General features: G+C 57.7%; 3 protein-coding genes across 5 annotated transcripts; 2 read left to right on the plus strand and 1 right to left on the minus strand.

Annotated features, from left to right (window-relative positions):
* The first annotated feature begins 1,736 nt into the window (after positions 1-1,736).
* Positions 1,737-9,831, plus strand: ESRRA (estrogen related receptor alpha). Of its 3 annotated transcripts, none has more exons than XM_075939047.2 (7): positions 1,737-1,899; positions 4,636-4,954; positions 5,859-5,975; positions 6,357-6,482; positions 6,684-6,851; positions 7,156-7,425; positions 7,760-9,831. In XM_075939047.2, exons 2-7 carry the CDS (start codon positions 4,648-4,650, stop codon positions 8,005-8,007), a joined length of 1,236 nt encoding a protein of 411 aa, XP_075795162.1. In that variant the 5' UTR covers positions 1,737-1,899; positions 4,636-4,647; the 3' UTR covers positions 8,008-9,831. The 3 variants fall into 3 exon arrangements, with proteins under 3 accessions (XP_075795162.1, XP_075795164.1, XP_075795165.1); XM_075939049.2 differs by lacking the exon at positions 1,737-1,899 and adding an exon at positions 1,983-2,284; XM_075939050.2 differs by lacking the exon at positions 1,737-1,899 and adding an exon at positions 3,387-3,649.
* A 370-nt stretch (positions 9,832-10,201) lies between these two features.
* TRMT112 (tRNA methyltransferase activator subunit 11-2) lies at positions 10,202-11,796 on the minus strand. The gene is made up of 4 exons (XM_006129656.5): positions 11,609-11,796; positions 11,395-11,496; positions 11,079-11,171; positions 10,202-10,464 (listed from the first exon to the last, which is right to left on the minus strand). Exons 1-4 carry the CDS (start codon positions 11,687-11,689, stop codon positions 10,363-10,365), a joined length of 378 nt encoding a protein of 125 aa, XP_006129718.1. The 5' UTR covers positions 11,690-11,796; the 3' UTR covers positions 10,202-10,362.
* Positions 11,797-12,233: 437 nt separating this feature from the next.
* PRDX5 (peroxiredoxin 5) lies at positions 12,234-17,000 on the plus strand. The gene is made up of 6 exons (XM_075939051.2): positions 12,234-12,390; positions 14,102-14,236; positions 14,666-14,797; positions 15,637-15,675; positions 16,129-16,193; positions 16,652-17,000. Exons 1-6 carry the CDS (start codon positions 12,376-12,378, stop codon positions 16,755-16,757), a joined length of 492 nt encoding a protein of 163 aa, XP_075795166.1. The 5' UTR covers positions 12,234-12,375; the 3' UTR covers positions 16,758-17,000.
* Positions 17,001-17,110: the final 110 nt, after the last annotated feature.

The raw sequence follows: 17,110 nt of genomic DNA on the forward strand, positions 1-17,110 counted from the left end.
CCACCAGTTCCCCTATCTGTCTGGGACAGTGCCTGCCTAGGGGTTCCCCTTGAGAGGAGAGGACTGTCTCTGCTCAAAGATGCTTTGGCCAACCCGGGGAGCCCCATACAGGCACAAAAAGTATGCCAGGACTCCTGGGTCCTAGCGCTACCATTCTTTTGAACAAGTCTCCTGTGCTTTCGTTTTCTCCTTCACCACCATTTGTCTATTTAGATTGGAAACTTTTCAGGGCAGGGACTGTGCTTCTGCGCAGCATCCAGCAAGATATGGCCCCCACCTGGGTCAGGGTCTATGCAGCAGCAGGACCTAGTGAGATGACCCCAAGGGGCTGAGTAGGTGGGGTAGGCACAGTGGGGTGGGGAGTTCGGAGTAGTACAGTCAGTTGCTGAGAGGCTGGAAAGGCCCCAGGCAATCTTCAGTGCTTGAGAAGTCAGGTCACACCTGTGTTTGCAACTAAACCAGCCCCAGCCAGCGAGCCCTGGACACAGCCCTAACCTGCCAGTTAGGTTAGCAGGGGTGGCTGCAACACACATGCAGCACTGGCCCTCAATCCCAGCCCCATTCTCCTGCTATCCCAGATGGTGCCCCACGGCTGAGGCTCCCCTCTAGCTTTGCCATCAATGTTATAGCACCCTGCTATCCCCACCCTGGCCTCCTCCCCCACTTCTAGCTCTGCTGGTATCTCTTAGTCCCAACCTGCAGCCACCTAGTGGACTGGTTGGATCTGCCCCAGGGAATTAATACTAATAACATGTAACGAAGGGCCTTTTGTTTGGTCACATCAGGGTGGGTAAATGCATCCCATGTGACTTGGGGGCGGGAGCAACAGCTGGGTCCTCCTCAGGGACTCAAAGTGACCTTTAATGACCTTCAGCTCCCAAGGCCAAGGGGAGGCTGGTTCCACTGGGCAGGTACCAGAAACACAAGCCATGGTGGGTTAGAGTAAGAGGGCTAGGATGTTCCTCAGCTCTGCCTTGACTTGCTGTGTGACATTTCTTCCCTACTCTGTGCTTCAGTTTTCCCCTCTGACCACTGGGGATCATGCCCTGAGCTGACTCTCAAGGGATGGGCAGGGCTGGCTCCTGAGGATTTATGGATCAATGTATAAACTTTAAGATCAACAGGTGAGTGGGGCACAATGGATCTGCCCCTCCCCCAAGATACACCCCTTTCCCATACACTCCCCTGAGTCTGGTTTGGCCTGGGCACAGGATCTCCTAAGGTTACCCCAACTGCGGATGGGTGGTTAGACACTGCCCCATGTACCTGCTCCCAGTGGTAGGTCTCTCTCTCCTGCCCACCAACAGGGGCAGATGGACACATGTCTAAGTTGCCCCCTATTTATTTCTGTCCCCCTTTCCTCTGCTATATGCCATCCCATGAGCCCACCCCACCTATAATCGCCCACGAGGACTCTAATGCCCCCCCACTGACCACTAAGATGCCCCAAACATTTCCAGCCCCAGCCGCCTGAACTGGCCCCCCAGGAGTCCCCAGAGTCCCTCGCACCAATTAACAGCCCCGTCAGCCGGCACGCTCTGAAATCCCAGACGAGCCCCCTGCCCCGACGCCGTCTCCACCCCAGCCCGGGATGCCCGGCCCCAGCCCGCCAGGCGCGGCGCTAGCGCCCTGGGCGCAGCGTGGCTGGAAAGCAAGGGCCAGGCGAGCGCGTGCAGCCAGGCCCCACCCCGCTGCTGCATATTTATGAGGCGCGGCCCCGCCCCTTCCATTTGTCAGCTGGGAGCCCAGGAGGAAGTGCGCCGCGATGTCCTTTTGTGTCCTACACTCGGAGCGCAGCGCAGCGAGCCGGGCTGAGCCCGCGCCCATGGCCCGGCCGGCCCCCCGCGTCCCGGGCCACTGAGCCCCGCCCGGCCCGGACACGCTACTCCGGGCACCAAGGTCAGTGCGGAATCTGGGCAGGGGCCCCCACCCGGCCCATGTGACTCCCGCTCCGCAGGGGGGCTTGAGCGCGCGGGGACTGGCAGCAGGGAGACAGACGGGCGCTGCAGGGGCAGACAGCCGCGGGGCGGGACGCGAGGCGACACGGACACGCGTGGGAACGCGCGGCTCTGACACCGGGACGGACTTACAGGGGCGCGGGGACACGCAGACAGACTTGGGGAGGCGGACGCTCCTGGGACCAGACAGCCAGACGGGGGGCTGCCCAGTCGGTCAGATTCTCGGCGGACACGGACAGACTCGCAGGAGTACGCGCCAGCCCTGGAGACTGACAGACCCGCACACCGCTGGCCAGATTCAGAGAGGTTCAGAGCTGGCCACACAGGTAGGCATGGAGTCTCATAGGCGGGACCCACGAGGAAACACGGACCCCTGGACAGACAGGGAGACTTGCAGGGGCGTGAGCAGCTGTATCCTCGTGCCAGAGCATGTGTTCCTGGAAGTGACCATGTGTCAGTCACACAATCTCCTGCCCGGACACAGCCTCTCGGGCCCCCTGCTGCCTCTGGCCTGGTGGGTGCTCTGGCCAGCCTGCCAGTATGAGTGTATGTGAAGTAACTGGAAGGGAGGAGGGGAATGGCAGGTATCAAACTGCCTTTGCCCCCCCCTTCCATGAGCAGTCAAGTCTGAATCCTCTAAGGTCAAAGGTCATAGTCCTGAATTGGCCCAATGCCTAACCCCAGAGAAGAGAGCAGGTGGACAAAAACTACAGGGGTGAGCTATGCTGGGATCAGAATGGGGAGGCTGTGGAATTCTCCCCCACACTTGGAATCCCCACCCTGCCCCTCCAGCACTTAATGGGGCCAGGAACCACCAACCCAGATGATGGATGTTATTTACTGGGACTTTCTTGGACTGGGAGCAGAACACAGTGTCACTACTCCAATACACACCTGAGGGCCTCCTGGTACATGTTCCTGTTGCCCATTGCACCCCCCTCTAGGGGTGGGGGGAAAGAAAGTTTGACCAACTTTTCTATGTCTGTGCTACAAATGGGAGGGAGGATATAAGCAGGGTGAGGGATGAGTGCAGGGGAAAGGAGGGTGAAAGCGTTGTGAGGGTGGGGTGAAATGGGGGTACATGAAGGGGGTCCCAATCTCCCCCAGTGTCTGTTGCATTCCCCATCCCAGTTTCCCCTGAGGACTGCCTCAGAGCTCCAGGTTAGCTCTGGGGAGGACGTTGGCCTAGGGTTGGACCAGTGTTGGGGAGTGGTGCAGAAAGGAGGGTGCATGGATAGTGGGGTGCAGAACAAGGGTAATGGTTGGGGGCTGCAGAGGGGGAAGAGTGCAGGAGGGTAGAGGACAGTCTGTAATCATAATGGGGCATGAGGGAGGGTCCAGGCCTTGCTTCCCCTCCGCCTACTCTTTCGTAACCTCCCCTTCCTCCCCTGCTGCGGGACATTAGGACAGAGACAAGACAGCGTAAAGGGGACAAAGGTCGGGGGGGAACACGGGGACAGAGGGAATAACAGACACTGCTGGCACGCCTGGAATGCTAAAGGATGCAATGCATGGACATATGGGGAGCACTCTAATATGGGACTTACACGCATGAACATGCCTCCCCCCCAGCTGGAGTGAAAGTGGCCTCTAGCATTAATTCCTGGCCCAGTCTGTACTGTCCTGGACACCTGGGTTCCATTCTTGATCCCAATTTTTCCCCCCTCCTGGTGAGCTGGGAGAGCAGCCAGGTAAGTTCCAGTGTGGGGGAGGAGGAATATGGGTGCTGGGCTGGTGTATGTGTGTTTTTTTTGGGGGGGAGGGTACAGCTTTGCAGGGTTACAACCCTTCCCTGACCACATGGGCTCCATGTGACGAGTGCCTGGCCTGGGTCAGTATGTGGGAGCACAGGCAGGTTAGCCCTCCCCCCCCACTCCCAGATCCTCTGAGACCCTGCCCAGAAACTCCTTCAGAGCCTGGCACTGAGTTAAACAGAGCAGTAAGGAATTGTGTATGGGGGGGGGGGGGAGAAGGGGCTGAGCCCTGGAGAGTGAGTGTGGGGTAGGGGATATCTGTGCGCTAGCAAGTGGGGATAGGTGTGTTGGGGAGGGGGGAGCTGTCTGAGCTGTGGCCTCCAGACTAATCCCTCTGCCGTGACCCTTATCTGCCTTCTGCAGCCTGGGTTGACTTTAGTGGGGGGGGAGGGGGGGCGGCGTTAATTCCTGCACCAGAGATTGGGGGAGAACACAAAGCTGAGACTATATCTGCAGCTGGGCTGTTGGTACCAACTTTTGCCCTCCCAAAGCCCCCTCCCTTGCATGCCCACCCTCAGCTCCCCTTAAGCAAATACACACAGCTCCCCACCCCCAGCCTGTGATCAGAGTCTCTCTCTGTGACCTTGAGCCTGTCACACACCCGACCCTGAGATACTGGAGCTGGCACTGGGAGGGGGAGGGAGTGTGCTGAACATCTGGGAAGAGGCCCCAAGGTTTGTCGGGGATCTTGGACAAAGGTGCTCAGCTCTGACATCAGAGCCAGCAGGATGGGACCGAGTCTCCCCTGTCAGTTTTCCCGTAGCTCCCAGGGGAAAGACCAGGATGTGGAAAGGGATCTGTGTGTCTGGTTCTTGACCCTAGAAAACTCCCACAGTGTCTTGGCAGGGTGTAAAAGGCCAGATGGAAGGAGAGTGTCTTACTGCCCCCTCAACCTTCCTTCTCCCCCGTGTCGCCCCCCGCAGGCCACCCCAGTCATGTCGTCTCGGGATCACCGTGCTGAGTTCTTCATCAAGACGGAGCCGGCCTCCCCGGACAGTCTGGCTCAGCGCAGCCCCAGCGGCTCCTCCGATGCCAGCGGGCCCCCCCATGACCTTGAGCCAGGGGCACTGACTCGCCGGCGCCATGACCAAAACCCTGATGAAGCTTCACCCCGGGGCAAGTATGTGCTGAGCTCCCTGCCCAAGCGCCTGTGTCTGGTGTGCGGGGATGTGGCCTCAGGATACCATTACGGCGTGGCCTCCTGTGAAGCCTGCAAAGCCTTCTTCAAGCGCACTATACAAGGTAACCCCCTCCACAACCCCTGACCCACAGCTCTGGGCCCCATCTGTGTAGTGAGGAGAGGTGGTGCTCCCTGCTCCTCAAGAAACTTGGAACTGAGTCCTAGTTTCCCAAAGGGGTAGTCACACACCCCTGCCCTTATCTCAGCTTCTCAAATGCTGGGCTGAAAGGAGGAGGGGGAACCTATCCAACTGGATGGGACTGGGGGAGGGGATGGGGCAACTCTGCAGAGCTCCCTGGTCATGATTAGTTAGTGATTTTCCATGTGGGGCAGGGGAATTCGATTACGCTTAAATTGTTCTGTTTTTCCCTTGGGAAAATTGAGATGAAATCTCGAGTAGATTTGGCCTCAGCTACTGCAGTGCCTCTTGGGAGCTATAATTCAGATACCCTGTGCTCCCCATTCTCCTGGAGGCTGGGTTTCACAGCAGAACTACATCTCCCATGATGCACAGTCATCACCCTTATTGAACTACCCTAGTGCTTGATAGGAATTGTAGTTCAGGTGCCTCATGGGGCAGTTCTCCTAGGGTTGGGCTACATTTCCCATCGTGCCTGGTGGTCTCTCTCCTCCCAGTTGCATTGCGGGAGATGAAGCCTAGGAGTTACAACATTAAGAGGGAGGGTCGCTTCTGCTTTGTGGGTGGGTGTGTGGCACTGGTCTCCCTCTCCTTCCGGCTATATACCTTCCACGCTGGTTCCTCCTCCAGTTCTCAATAGTTTGGCCCCTCCTTATTGCATGCCCCCACTTCCCTCCCCATCTCAGCCTCCCCAATGCCCTCCCACCACAGGCTCATCCCCCTCTTTCCCCTCCCCCAGGGTTTTTCCCACTGCCACTTAAGTTTGTCTCTGGCTGTCTTCCACCCCAACTTGGTCTCAGCCCCCTCTCGCTATGCTCTTCCCCCAGGCAGTATCGAGTACAGCTGCCCAGCCAGTAACGAGTGTGAGATCACCAAGCGGCGCCGCAAAGCCTGCCAGGCCTGTCGGTTCACCAAGTGCTTGCGCGTCGGCATGCTCAAGGAAGGTACGGGGGGTGGATGGGCCCAGGGCGGGGGTTGGGGAGACAGCAAGGGTGGTTCTAGGGAAGGAACTGGGTGGGTTGGCAGGAAGAATTGGGAGGGAATTTGGGAAAGGGGAAAGAGCTGGGCAGGATTAGAGGTCTGCTGAAGGAGCAGTGGATGGTGAGCTGGGGGTCAGGTGGGGGAGGCAGGATGTGGGAGAGTCAGGCAGACATGATAATGTCCGGGGGAACCATCAAGAGAACCTGGGGGGGAAACAGCCCCTCATTTTCTCCCCAGCTGTTATGAGGGTAGAGTGGTCTCCTTGGGAATGAGCAGGAGGGGTGGGGAAGAGGAGGGTCGTGAGGGGTGCATTCTGACTCCACATCTTCTGCTTTGCCCCCTAGGGGTGCGGCTGGACCGGGTGCGAGGGGGACGCCAGAAATACAAGCGCCGCCCTGAGGTGGACGGGGCCCCATTTCCCAACACATTTGCCACTCCCCAAATTGCCACAGCAACCAGCAAGAAACCAGGTGAGTGTGGCTGGGCTGTGGGTCAGGATTAAGAGGCAGAACTGGGAGGAGAGGGGGAAGCTCAAGGCTATGGTAGCAGGGGACTATAGGTCAGGATTGTGGGGCACAGGCAGATCTGGGAGTGGGAAGAAGGCCCATGCGATAGGGCGCTAGCGGGGGATCGAGTGCTGGGGATCTCCTCATGTTGCCCCATCTCTGCAGCTCCCATTAACCCCATGGTGTCCCACCTCCTGGTGGCGGAGCCTGAGAAGCTGTATGCAATGCCTGACCCAGCGCTGCCTGATGGGCCCCTCCGTGCTACCAGCGCCCTGTGTGACCTTGCTGACCGTGAGATTGTCGTCATCATCGGCTGGGCCAAGAACATCCCAGGTAGGGCTTCACCTGCTCTGCAGTGTTCTTTATAGCCCCTGCTCAGCATGGCCCCTTTGCTCCATTCCCATGCGATGCCCCTCCAACTCTTTCTCCCTCATCCCCAGCAGGTTTTTGTCCAGGCCTGCCCTCCCACCCCCATCTTCCCTTCCCCCCCCCAGGGTTTCCATTCCCCATCTCAACTCCTGTTCCATAAGCCTCGCTGTCATCCCAGCCCCCTTAATTCCTCTTCCCCCTTCCCTGCCCCCCCCCCCCCCCGAGTTCCTAGCCTGCACTGCTCCCTAACCCGCGTCTCTCTCTGCAGGATTCCCAGCACTGTCACTGGCTGATCAGATGAGTGTGCTGCAGAGTGCCTGGCTGGAGGTGCTGGTGCTGGGCGTAGCCTGGCGTTCGCTCCCCTGCGAAGATGAAGTGGTCTTTGCCGAGGACTTTGCACTGGATGAGGAGGGGGCGCGTGCAGCGGGGCTGTGGGAGCTGAGCGCCGCCCTCCTACAGCTGGTGCGCAAATACCGTGCGCTGCGGCTGGAGCGTGAGGAATACGTGCTGCTCAAGGCCCTGGCACTTGCCAACTCAGGTGGGTCTTGCCTTATGAAGGGTTGGGGGGGGGGGGCAGTTCTCTGCACCTGGCTTTTATATTCTCTGGGCTGGGCCCAGCTCTCCTTCTGCACGGTGCCCCCCTCCCCCCCAACTGCCTGCTTCTTGCCAGGCTCTGCTTACCACCCCTTCCTCCTTGACTCCCACCCCAGATATGATGGTTTCTCTGCCCCTCTGAGTTGGTGCACAGCAGTGACATGGCAGCGCCCCACACCCCTCTGGCTCTAACCATGTACTATTCCCCCCCCCCCCCAACTGAGTGCACATCAGAGACATCGCTTCCCGCCCCCCTCACCTACATGGTATCCCGCCAGATTCGGTGCACATTGAGGACATGGCAGCTGTGCAGCGGCTGCGGGATGTGCTGCATGAGGCCCTGCTGGAGTATGAGAGCAGCCGACGGCCGGAAGAGCCACGCCGGGCAGGAAAGCTGCTGCTCACACTGCCACTGCTGCGCCAGACAGCCGCCCGCGCCCTGCACCACTTCTACGGCATCAAGCTGGGAGGGAAGGTGCCCATGCACAAGCTCTTTCTTGAGATGCTGGAAGCCATGATGGACTGACACCTCCCCCTCCTTTGTGTGGGGGGGACAGACGCATGGACTGGGGTGAAGGCTCGGGGACTGACTGACTGACCGACTGACCTGGGGCAGGGAGACAGATGCATAGATATGGGAGAGGGGCAGGGAGGTATGGGACAGATGCTGGAGAGAGACAAGCAGGAGGAGTAGGGGGGTGGGGGTGGGGACGGGGACAGACATATGGACACTGGGACAGTGAGTGTTGGGGGACAGACACATTCTCTGTCTGGGGCTGATGAGGGATGGGGGGGATGCATGAGGACAGTAGGGCAGATAGTGGGAGGATTGATGTGGCTGGTGGGAGCAAAGCATGGCCACAGGGCTGGAGACAGAGGGGGACATTCGTGGGAGGGGACAGACTGACATGGGGATCCCGCCCCCCCATATGCACTGGAAGCCATATTCTAACTTATTAGCTGGGGGAGGGATTGGGGGGAGCACCAGGGCCCCCTATGGAAGCCATAATGGACCTGAATAGCAAAAAGTTGGACTATAGGGATATGTTAACCTCATATACGCAGACCTGGCCTGAGGGGTCGCTGCCTCAGAACAGGGGAGCTCCTCGTTGAGTGGTGCTTGCCCAGCAGCCAATGCATGCTTGGACTGTAGGTAGCTTGCCACTGGAGGGGATCAGTTAGGTGGGGAAGGCAGTAACAAGGGCAAGTGATTTTCTCTGAAAGCGGGGCCTTCCTAGGGACATCACCCCTGTTTGTCGGGTGTCCCTCTCTTCACTGAACTCTCTGCTTAGGGGAGAAAGTGTGTGTGTGGGGAAAATAACCTTCTCAAACCAAAGTGGGACTTTGTGAGACCTACCACCCCTGCCCCATAGTGGGGATGAGGGGTTTACAATCCCTTCAAGCAATAAACAAACAATGTATGCACTTGGTGGGGGGAGGGGAACCCTCTGATGGTCTCTTGGCTCAGGGCTGGGAGAACCCTGTAGTGGGGATACTGTAGATGAGGAGAGTGTTGGGGTCCCCTCAATTGGGGATCGGAGGCTGGGGGGGCGATGTCCCTTGACTTAGCCAAGGAAGTGTGTGGGTGTCTCCTAGATTAGAGGGGAGTATATTCTTGTGTCCTAGGAAGGAAATTGAGATTTGGGGGGTGGTAAGCCTGTACTTTGCCTTGAAACATGGTGGAGGGTGCAGGAACCCGGGATTTCCAGGGAAAATCTAGTGGGGTGGCATAGATAACTTAACAGCAGGATCTGGGAACCCCAGTGAGTGCTAGTCTCCCCCCACACCCAAAATGGTTGAGAATCTGACAGGAGTGGGGGTCTGACATGGGGAGCCCCTGATGTAGTTGGGCCCGGGCTGGGGGGGGTGACTAAGACAGAGAAGGCTTTGGAATTTGGAGAGGGGAAAAACAGCACTGTGATTGGGCAGCTGTACAGATAGGAAGAGGGGTTGCAAAGGCTTGGCCATATTGAGGGGGTCCCTAGGGAAGGAAACAGAGGCCAGTATCCCCTCCATCCCCCCTCAAGTTTCCTCTTGACCCTCTGCTGCCCATAGCAATAAGCCCCCCCTTTCCCTTGGGATGGGGTGAAGATGCTGAGAAACATGTACATAGCAATATATCAAACTGTATATTTGTTGCAGGATAATACGTGACCCCTTCATCTCTGCTCCCCTCTGGGGGTGTATCCTCAGTCTCCCCATTTCTATAACAAGTGGGGTGACATGGAGGGCGTTTGTATTAAATTATGTATGTGTATATATTATAAATACCTCTATTTTGTGTATAGGTGCTATACACACACATACATAGAGCTATATTCCAGAGCCAGAATAAACCATGGAGATATCAGTCTGTGTCCAGTCTTCCTTCCTAGCAGTTAAGAAGGAGCAGGATCTTTGTCTTGTTCTGTGTTTGTGCAGCACCTAGCCCACTAGAGGCCTTGCTCTTGACTGGGTATCTGAGCAGTGCCCACTCCACCGGGGGATCTGTTTCAGGTCTAGGACTCCTAGGTACCACTGCAAACCAAATAACTATCCAAGAGGAACAGGGAGTTCGGTGCAAGGTGTGGGGTAGGTCAATGCTCGGACAGACCCAGGACTAAGCATGGAGATGGTACTAGAACAGAAAGTCGCCAGCACAACAGTGGGTGGGAGGAAGCCCAGGGCTGGGATAGCTGAGAGCTGCAGGTTAGGATTGAGCGACACAGCAGGGGAGGAGGGACAATTAATAGATGGTATGCCCTAGGCCAGGCTCCACCTCATAGTTTTATTTATACACAAACCAAACAAGCAAAGACTGTCTTCTACATCATACAGGACTCTCCCTCCCACCTCAGGGAGCTCCCCTACCCCATCTTTCCGTCTTGGACACCCAGGCCCTTCACGTCTCCTCCTCACTTAGCAGCATGTTGGGGATGCCCTTGGTGATGGGGAACTCCCGGCCAGAATCAGGGCACTTCAGTACACCTTCCATCACCTCCACCTGTGTGTGAGGAAGAATCACGGGTCAGCTACAGTGGACAGCCTGTGCCCTGGCTCTACCCAATCCAGACCTGAAATGCTGTAAGGGAGAGCTGGAACTTCCCCAGAACACCAGTTTTCCCCTCTCAAATGTTTGAGATTAGAGGTGTTTTGCTGAAGTCACAACTCCCTAACCACCTCATGATTCTTAGCAGTTGGGGAGGGGGCAGGATGCTCTGCAAAAGCCAAAGGATCATATAATCCAAGTGCTAGAGTGTCTGCTGAACTGCCAGAACCCATGAGAGTGGATTTCAACACACAGCTAGAGCAGTGGGAGAATGCGCTGCACTATCAACATACTCTCACTGTGAGTGGGTCCCCTGGGCTTACATTTAGAACAAGAGCAACAACTGAAAGAGGTCCCCCACGCTGGAGGATTCCAGGGAGCCCTAGTGTCTCTATGGGTGGATAACTCCCCGGTGTCTCAGCCAGACCAGGAAAGGATCTGTGTTTGTATCATAGGCCCCTGTCATACAACCTTAGCCAGGGTTTTTGTGGTGCCTGGGAGCCAGGGCCCTGCACCACACAGGATGCTGGTGGGGGGTTGTGGACAAGGATTGTGGAGAAGAATCTCACCTCCAGCAGCACATGATGCACCTTCTTCAGGAAGTCTTCATTGTTCTCATACTCAGGAGGCAGCTGGGGAGGCAGGTCTGACAGGTGGCCCAGCTGTAGGAGGAGGAAGATCCATGTCACAGTGCTGCACCAGAAGAGAGGGTTTGCTCTTATCGACTCAGATGCTTCCCAAAACCACTTCTCTCCAATCCCCCCAAAGGCTGCAGTGCAGATCCATGCTGCCTATCTGCCATGATAGCGCCCAGAGTGAGCTCCTCCCCCTGCCAAGCTCCTCCCACCCATGCCCTGAACGGGCTAGCCCCTCCCCCATACTCACGCTCTCAGCAGCCTCCACCAGGGCCCCCCACTCCACCTTGGGGATCATCCGTGCCACGAACTCCTGGTTGAAGTCCACGTTACTCACTTTCACCTCGGTGGCCTGCGGGGAGCGGAAGAGCCAATGAGGCGCAGCCGGGGCCCCATCAGGCCTATGGGGGGAGGAAATCAGCCCAGGCAGACGTGGGCCCCTGGTTGCTGGAGGATCCTGTTACCTGGATACGGAGGGGGAAGCCGCCCCCGGGCCGCACGCCCCGCACGTGCGAGGTCAGCATGTTGTGCGTCAGCAGCTTCATCCTCGCGCCGCTCCCGCGCAGGGCGCCGCTCGCGTACTCACGTGGGAAGCCAAAACTTGGCTACTTCCGGTTCAATTCGCACCCCCCCCCCTCGCACAAACGCTGCTTCCGACTGGAATGTCCCTTACTCAAAAGGATCCGGCGGCTGGAAGGGAAACACGGGGCCCGAGCTGAGGGTTCCGGAGAGATGCGGAGATAGAGCGCCACCCCGAGGGATCCCGGCTACTCCACTGGGCCTCTCGTCCCAAAGAGGAAGAGAGAAGAATTGGACTGGAAACAAAGGGATTGATGTATGCAAATAATATTCAAATTACATGCAGTTTTGATTTAAGTATATGCACAAGATAGAAGAAAAGCAGCCATGAATCACAAAGCTTGTGTTAATTGTATGCAAATTAATGCCGCGCTACCAATCAAAATCAATCTGTGTAAACACTGTACAAACTTGTCATGCAAATGAGCCACCTATGATATGCAAATGTTATGCAAACACAGACTTGTGGGTTGCGGCGCATGGGCATTCCATTCCACCCTGAAGGTGGCAGCCCCCCCGGCCGTTTCCTTGGCAACTGTCATTCAGGCGGTCTCCATGGTGACTGTGTTGAGGGGTGTGGCGGGGGCTGCTGCAGGCTGGGCCCCCGGCGCCGAGCCCAGAGGATCCGGAGCTGCCGAGCCCAGCGGCTGTCATGGCGCCCGTCAAGGTGAGAGCGGGCGGGGCGGTGAGAGGGGCCACCGGGCCCTCAACCCTCCAACCTGCCCCGCCCCTGTCTGGGCTCCCCTTAAATCAGCCGCCGGCCGGGGCCCCCGCCAGAGAACCGGGGCCCCGAGCGGAGCCACCTCTCCCGAATCAGGGCTCCCCCTCGCCAGCCTGGCCTCGGGATCCTTAGAACCTGTGTCCGTGCCCCCAGGGCTCTTGCCTAACAAGGGGGCCCCGAGCGCCCCACACCCTCCAGATCTAGGGGGCAGGGAGAAGTTGGGAGTAGAAAGGACTGGGGGGGGGATGAATGAAAGGCAGGATGGAGAAGGGGAAAATGGGGGAGGGGGTTAGGCTGCAGAGAAGGGGAGCTCGGTTATGGGGTGAAATGGGAGGCAGGAGTGGGGGGAGCTTGGGGTCGGAGCAGGCCCATATGCAGGAATTTCTGTGGGTGTGGGTGCCTTTTTGTAAATGTGCACCACAAAGGTGTGAATGCATCCCCCATGGCTCCCCTAAGTAAGTGGGAAATCAGCCCCAGCCTTCCCCTGGCTGGCTGGAGCATGCTCACTTGGGGGGTGCTTTTGCACCATTCGCACAAACCTCCCCGCCTCTCTACCTCCTCCCCCCACCCTCATACATGCCTGCAGAGGGAGCTGGATTGTGCAAGAGGGAAAACAGGGTAGAGGCTGGGGGAAGGGTAGGTGTGAGCTGAAGATGGTGGGTTGATTGTAAGGGATAGTGGGAGACGTGGAGGTTGGTTGGGATTGTGGGGGGATGATGAGCAGGCTGAGGTGGGAGGGTTATTGGTTGTGAAAGGGAATAGGGTTGTTTAAAAACAGTTAATTAAGCAACTAACCACTGAAAATTCTCAGCTGGCTCCAGGCTCGCACCAGCTCCGCCTACAGCCCTTCTCCCGGAGGGGCAGCAGCAGCCAGCTCCTTGGGAGCCAGTGTGCGGCTCTCAGCCTTGCTCCCAGGCAGCTCATTGCTGCCCTGTGCTGCAGGCTCTTGATATAGAGCCCACAGCGTGGGGGGGCAGCTGGCTCCCTGGGAGCAGGGCTGGGAGCTTGTGTGTAACTGTTGACGGTAACTAATAAGCCCAGACTTATCACGTAACTGTTCGAACAGTTATACTATTACATCTCTAAAGGGAAGTACACATGGCAATCCAGAAGGTTTTGGGTGGGTATGAGGGACAGGGAACTGGGGGAGGTGTCTAACTTATGAGCTTGAGTAATCTGTTTGGAAACTCCAAGGCAGAGGTGCTGAGTCACTGAGTCTCTACCCTGTTCCCTGCCCTGGATTGTTGTGACAGCACCCTTGCACATAGACACAACTGAAGGGTGCACATGGGGCTCTCCCTATGCCAAGGGGAAGCTCATCATAGGCTTTGTGCTTCTGCTGGAGGGGTGTCTTTCCAGGCCTGGGGGGCAGCTTCTGAGACAGGAAGCTGGCTGGATGGGAAGGGAGACCCCCCCCCCCTTGGTCCTCAGCTGCATAGGGTCCACATCTGCATCTGTTCTAGTCATGCCCTGTTGGTGCTGGGACAGAGGTGGGAGGGTTATAGCTGGGGCTAGAGGAACAGGCTCCTAGTTGGAATTCCTGAGTGTGGGTAGCTCCTACCCCCTGCACTGGAGTGGGAAGATGTTTGCCCTGAGTGGTGGGGTGGAAGGAGACATGGCAAGGCTTCCCTCAGCTCTCATCCTCTGTGTCCTCCAGGTTGGAGACAAGCTGCCCAGTGTGGAGGTGTACGAGGGAGACCCTGATACCAAAGTGGATGTGGCAGCACTTTTCAAGGGCAAGAAGGGGATTCTCTTTGGGGTGCCTGGTGCCTTCACCCCTGGCTGCTCCAAGGTGAGGTTTGGAGACCCCCCGCAGTTCCCCGTCTCCCCCCCCACTACCTTACCCATTTTAGAATACACACCGACTCTAGAGCACCCCCACTCACCCTTTGTAATCCCTATCCTAGACTCCGCTCCCTGCTCCCTCAAAGCCCCCATCCCAAGGTGCCTTCAAGCACTCCTCAGAGTATCCCCATTCCCATCCAGTTCCTCAGAACTCATCCACCAGAGCACCCCTCCTCCCAAGCCCATCCCTGGAGTGAAGGGATTCACAGGATGCGCTGAGAAAGGGACACATATATGAGCTCAGTATATCCTGTCCAGCACCCTCCCTGGGTGCTGAGGGACATGCTGGGTGAAGGAGGTTCCTTGGGCTGATGTCTAATGCTCCCCCCACTCTGCTCTCATGCTGGGAAACTAATGCTCTTCTTGCTCTCCTCAGACCCACCTGCCGGGCTATGTGGAACAGGCCGGAGCACTAAAGGCCAAGGGCATGGACTTGATTGCCTGCCTGGCTGTGAATGATGTCTTTGTCATGAGTGAGTGGGGCAAGGCCCACGGGGCTCAGGGCAAGGTGAGAAGTGGGGGCAAGGCCCACAAGGCTCAGGGCAAGGTGGGAGGGAGAAATGGGGACAAGGCCCAGGGGGCTCAGGGCAAGTTGTGTGTGTGTCGGGGGGGCAAGGGGGGAGGGGAGAAGTAAGGGCAAGGCCCATGAGGCTCAGGGCAAGTGAAAGGTAAAGCGGGAGCAAGGCCCACAAGGCTCAGAGAAAGGTGGGGCATGGGGGCAAGGCCCTGAGGGCTCAGGCCAAGGTGGGTGGGGGAAATGGGGACAAGGCCCATGGAGCTCAGGGCAAGGGCAGGGGCAGGAGGGATGGGGACAAGGCCCATGGGCCCAAGGCAAGGGAAATGAAGGGGGGCAAGGCAGGAGTGAGTGTGGAAGTTGAGCTATGGCACCCAGGATGAGAGGGCCGCAATGCCAAAGCCTGGAGGAGCGGAGGGCTGGTGAGGACACCAGCCAAAGGGAATGTGCAGTGTACCGGGGCCATAGCAAGGGGAGCGAGGTTGGTGGGACTAGGGGTTCCTGGGCAGGGGGAGTGAGCAGGGGTCAAGGCCCAGAGCAGTGTCTTTATAGGGGGTGTATGGTGTTGAGTCTCGAGGGGCAGAGGAGGAGTCTCTTCTCCCTCATCCAGATGTTACCTAACCCCAAGGCTGCATGAGCCCTACCCCACCCCTGGGTGACTCATCCAGGCTACCAGGAGCACTTCCCTTCCTGGCAGGAGTTGTTGGTTGTGCAAGGGCCTGTAGATTGTGTAATTCCAGGATTGGGTGTAGCACTTGACACTCCTAGCCCTTGCCCCTGCCTCACAGCCACCTCCCCATTGGCTCCCTAAACCTTTCTCCCTTCCCCCCCAGGTGCGGATGCTTGCTGACCCCACAGGAGCCTTTGGAAAGGTAACATCCTCCCAATCCATGCCTCCATGTGCCAGCTGGTGGCATCATTCTTCAGGATTAGTTCCCATTTCCTCCCCCTCCCTCCCCTCATCTGTATGCCTCTCTCTGACCCTTTTCCCCCCTAACCAGCACCACAGCCCAGATTCAGGCTAATTCTCTTTCCCACACCACCATTTGCCTGTCCTGTCTTGACCTCTGCTCCTCCCCTTGTCCTCAGATCCAGCCCCTGCTCCAAGTGGGGGGTGTTCCTGCTCTGGGACTGTGGGGAAAGGGACTATGGAACCCCATCCTTCATTAGAGGCCTCCGGGGTTCTGCCTCCCAATGCCATCTCCCTGACACCAACAGAGTTGTGGTCAGAGGACGTCTGGAGACCAGGCAGCCCCACAGGCCTTGTGAGGGGCAGTGTCTAGGCTCTGTCTGATTCCATCCCTTGCACTCTCTTTCTCCCCTAGGCTACAGAGCTGCTGCTGGACAAGGAGACTCTGCGTGATCTCTTTGGGACCAACCGCTGCAAAAGGTAAAGCAGTGTGCTCCCTACCCTGCTGCAGCCTCTGGGATACCCCTCGGGGAGAGCTGGGGGTTTCCTGTCTGTAAGGGGACCTGCAGCTGCCACTGTGAGCCTCTGGGTGTCCCCTTTGCCTCCGGGGATGGTATGGAGGGAAGGGGAAGGAAATTGAGACCTCCTCTCTCCTCTCCATCTGCATGGGGAGGAAAAGCTGACAGTATTCTCAGCTCTCGCTTCTCCAGGATGTGGGAGGGAGCCCTGGCTGTGTTCCCACATTGAACTCCCCAGTCTCCCCCTGGGTTCTCTATGGTGGTAGGAGTTGGGGAGTCCTGGAGGGAAGAAAGGGGGGAATCACTGTGGAGGGGAGGCAATTGTGTTATCTTGCAGACACATCCCAGGTTTTCTATGGTGGAGCATGGCATGAGGGGAGGGGGCCCTGGCATTTACCCCCCGCCCCCCATCTCTCTCAGGTTTTCCATGGTGCTAGAGGATGGTGTGGTGAAGGCTCTCAACGTGGAGGAGGATGGAACAGGGCTGACATGCAGCCTGGCCAATCACATCCTCTCTCAGCTCTGAGCACCAGGACACCAGGGGCTCTCCTGCTGCTGTTGCTGCTTTTCCCCCTCCCCACTGTGCCCTAGCACCAGGTGTGGGGCAGCGCAGCACCCTTTATCCTCCTAGTGTGATAGTCTGCCCCCTGAGGGGGCATTGCTGCTGCTCCTGCTATCATGGGCTTGGTATCTAGGGCACTCGTACCTTGATGGTGGGGTACAGCCTCACCCTGCTGTGTATCAACCTGAAATAAACGGTTTTTGTGTGCCTTGCCTCTGTGTCTCTGCTGGGGGGAATCTAGCCACAAAGAGAGCATGGGGGGAAGCAAGTGCCAGCATGTGCCAGCCCCCAGTTCTACCTTGCTCAGCTCCCCTCCA

The sequence above is a fragment of the Pelodiscus sinensis genome, chromosome 11, assembly GCF_052426305.1.
Source record: "Pelodiscus sinensis isolate ZL-2025 chromosome 11, ASM5242630v1, whole genome shotgun sequence".
NCBI classification, from domain to species: Eukaryota; Metazoa; Chordata; order Testudines; family Trionychidae; genus Pelodiscus; species Pelodiscus sinensis.

Bases quoted from the DNA above. Each gene is read 5' to 3' on its own strand.
- ESRRA (XM_075939047.2), top strand. From the start codon at position 4,648: ATGTCGTCTCGGGATCACCGTGCTGAGTTCTTCATCAAGACGGAGCCG. The intron at 5,976-6,356 runs GTACGGGGGGTG...TTTGCCCCCTAG, and splicing joins CGTCGGCATGCTCAAGGAAG to GGGTGCGGCTGGACCGGGTG. The intron at 7,426-7,759 runs GTGGGTCTTGCC...GTATCCCGCCAG, and splicing joins CCTGGCACTTGCCAACTCAG to ATTCGGTGCACATTGAGGAC.
- TRMT112 (XM_006129656.5), bottom strand. From the start codon at position 11,689: ATGAAGCTGCTGACGCACAACATGCTGACCTCGCACGTGCGGGGCGTG. The intron at 11,497-11,608 runs GTAACAGGATCC...CGCTCCCCGCAG, and splicing joins GCTTCCCCCTCCGTATCCAG to GCCACCGAGGTGAAAGTGAG. The intron at 10,465-11,078 runs GTGAGATTCTTC...CCTCACACACAG, and splicing joins TGCATCATGTGCTGCTGGAG to GTGGAGGTGATGGAAGGTGT.
- PRDX5 (XM_075939051.2), top strand. The intron at 14,798-15,636 runs GTGAGAAGTGGG...CTTCCCCCCCAG, and splicing joins CCCACGGGGCTCAGGGCAAG to GTGCGGATGCTTGCTGACCC. The intron at 15,676-16,128 runs GTAACATCCTCC...TTTCTCCCCTAG, and splicing joins CCACAGGAGCCTTTGGAAAG to GCTACAGAGCTGCTGCTGGA.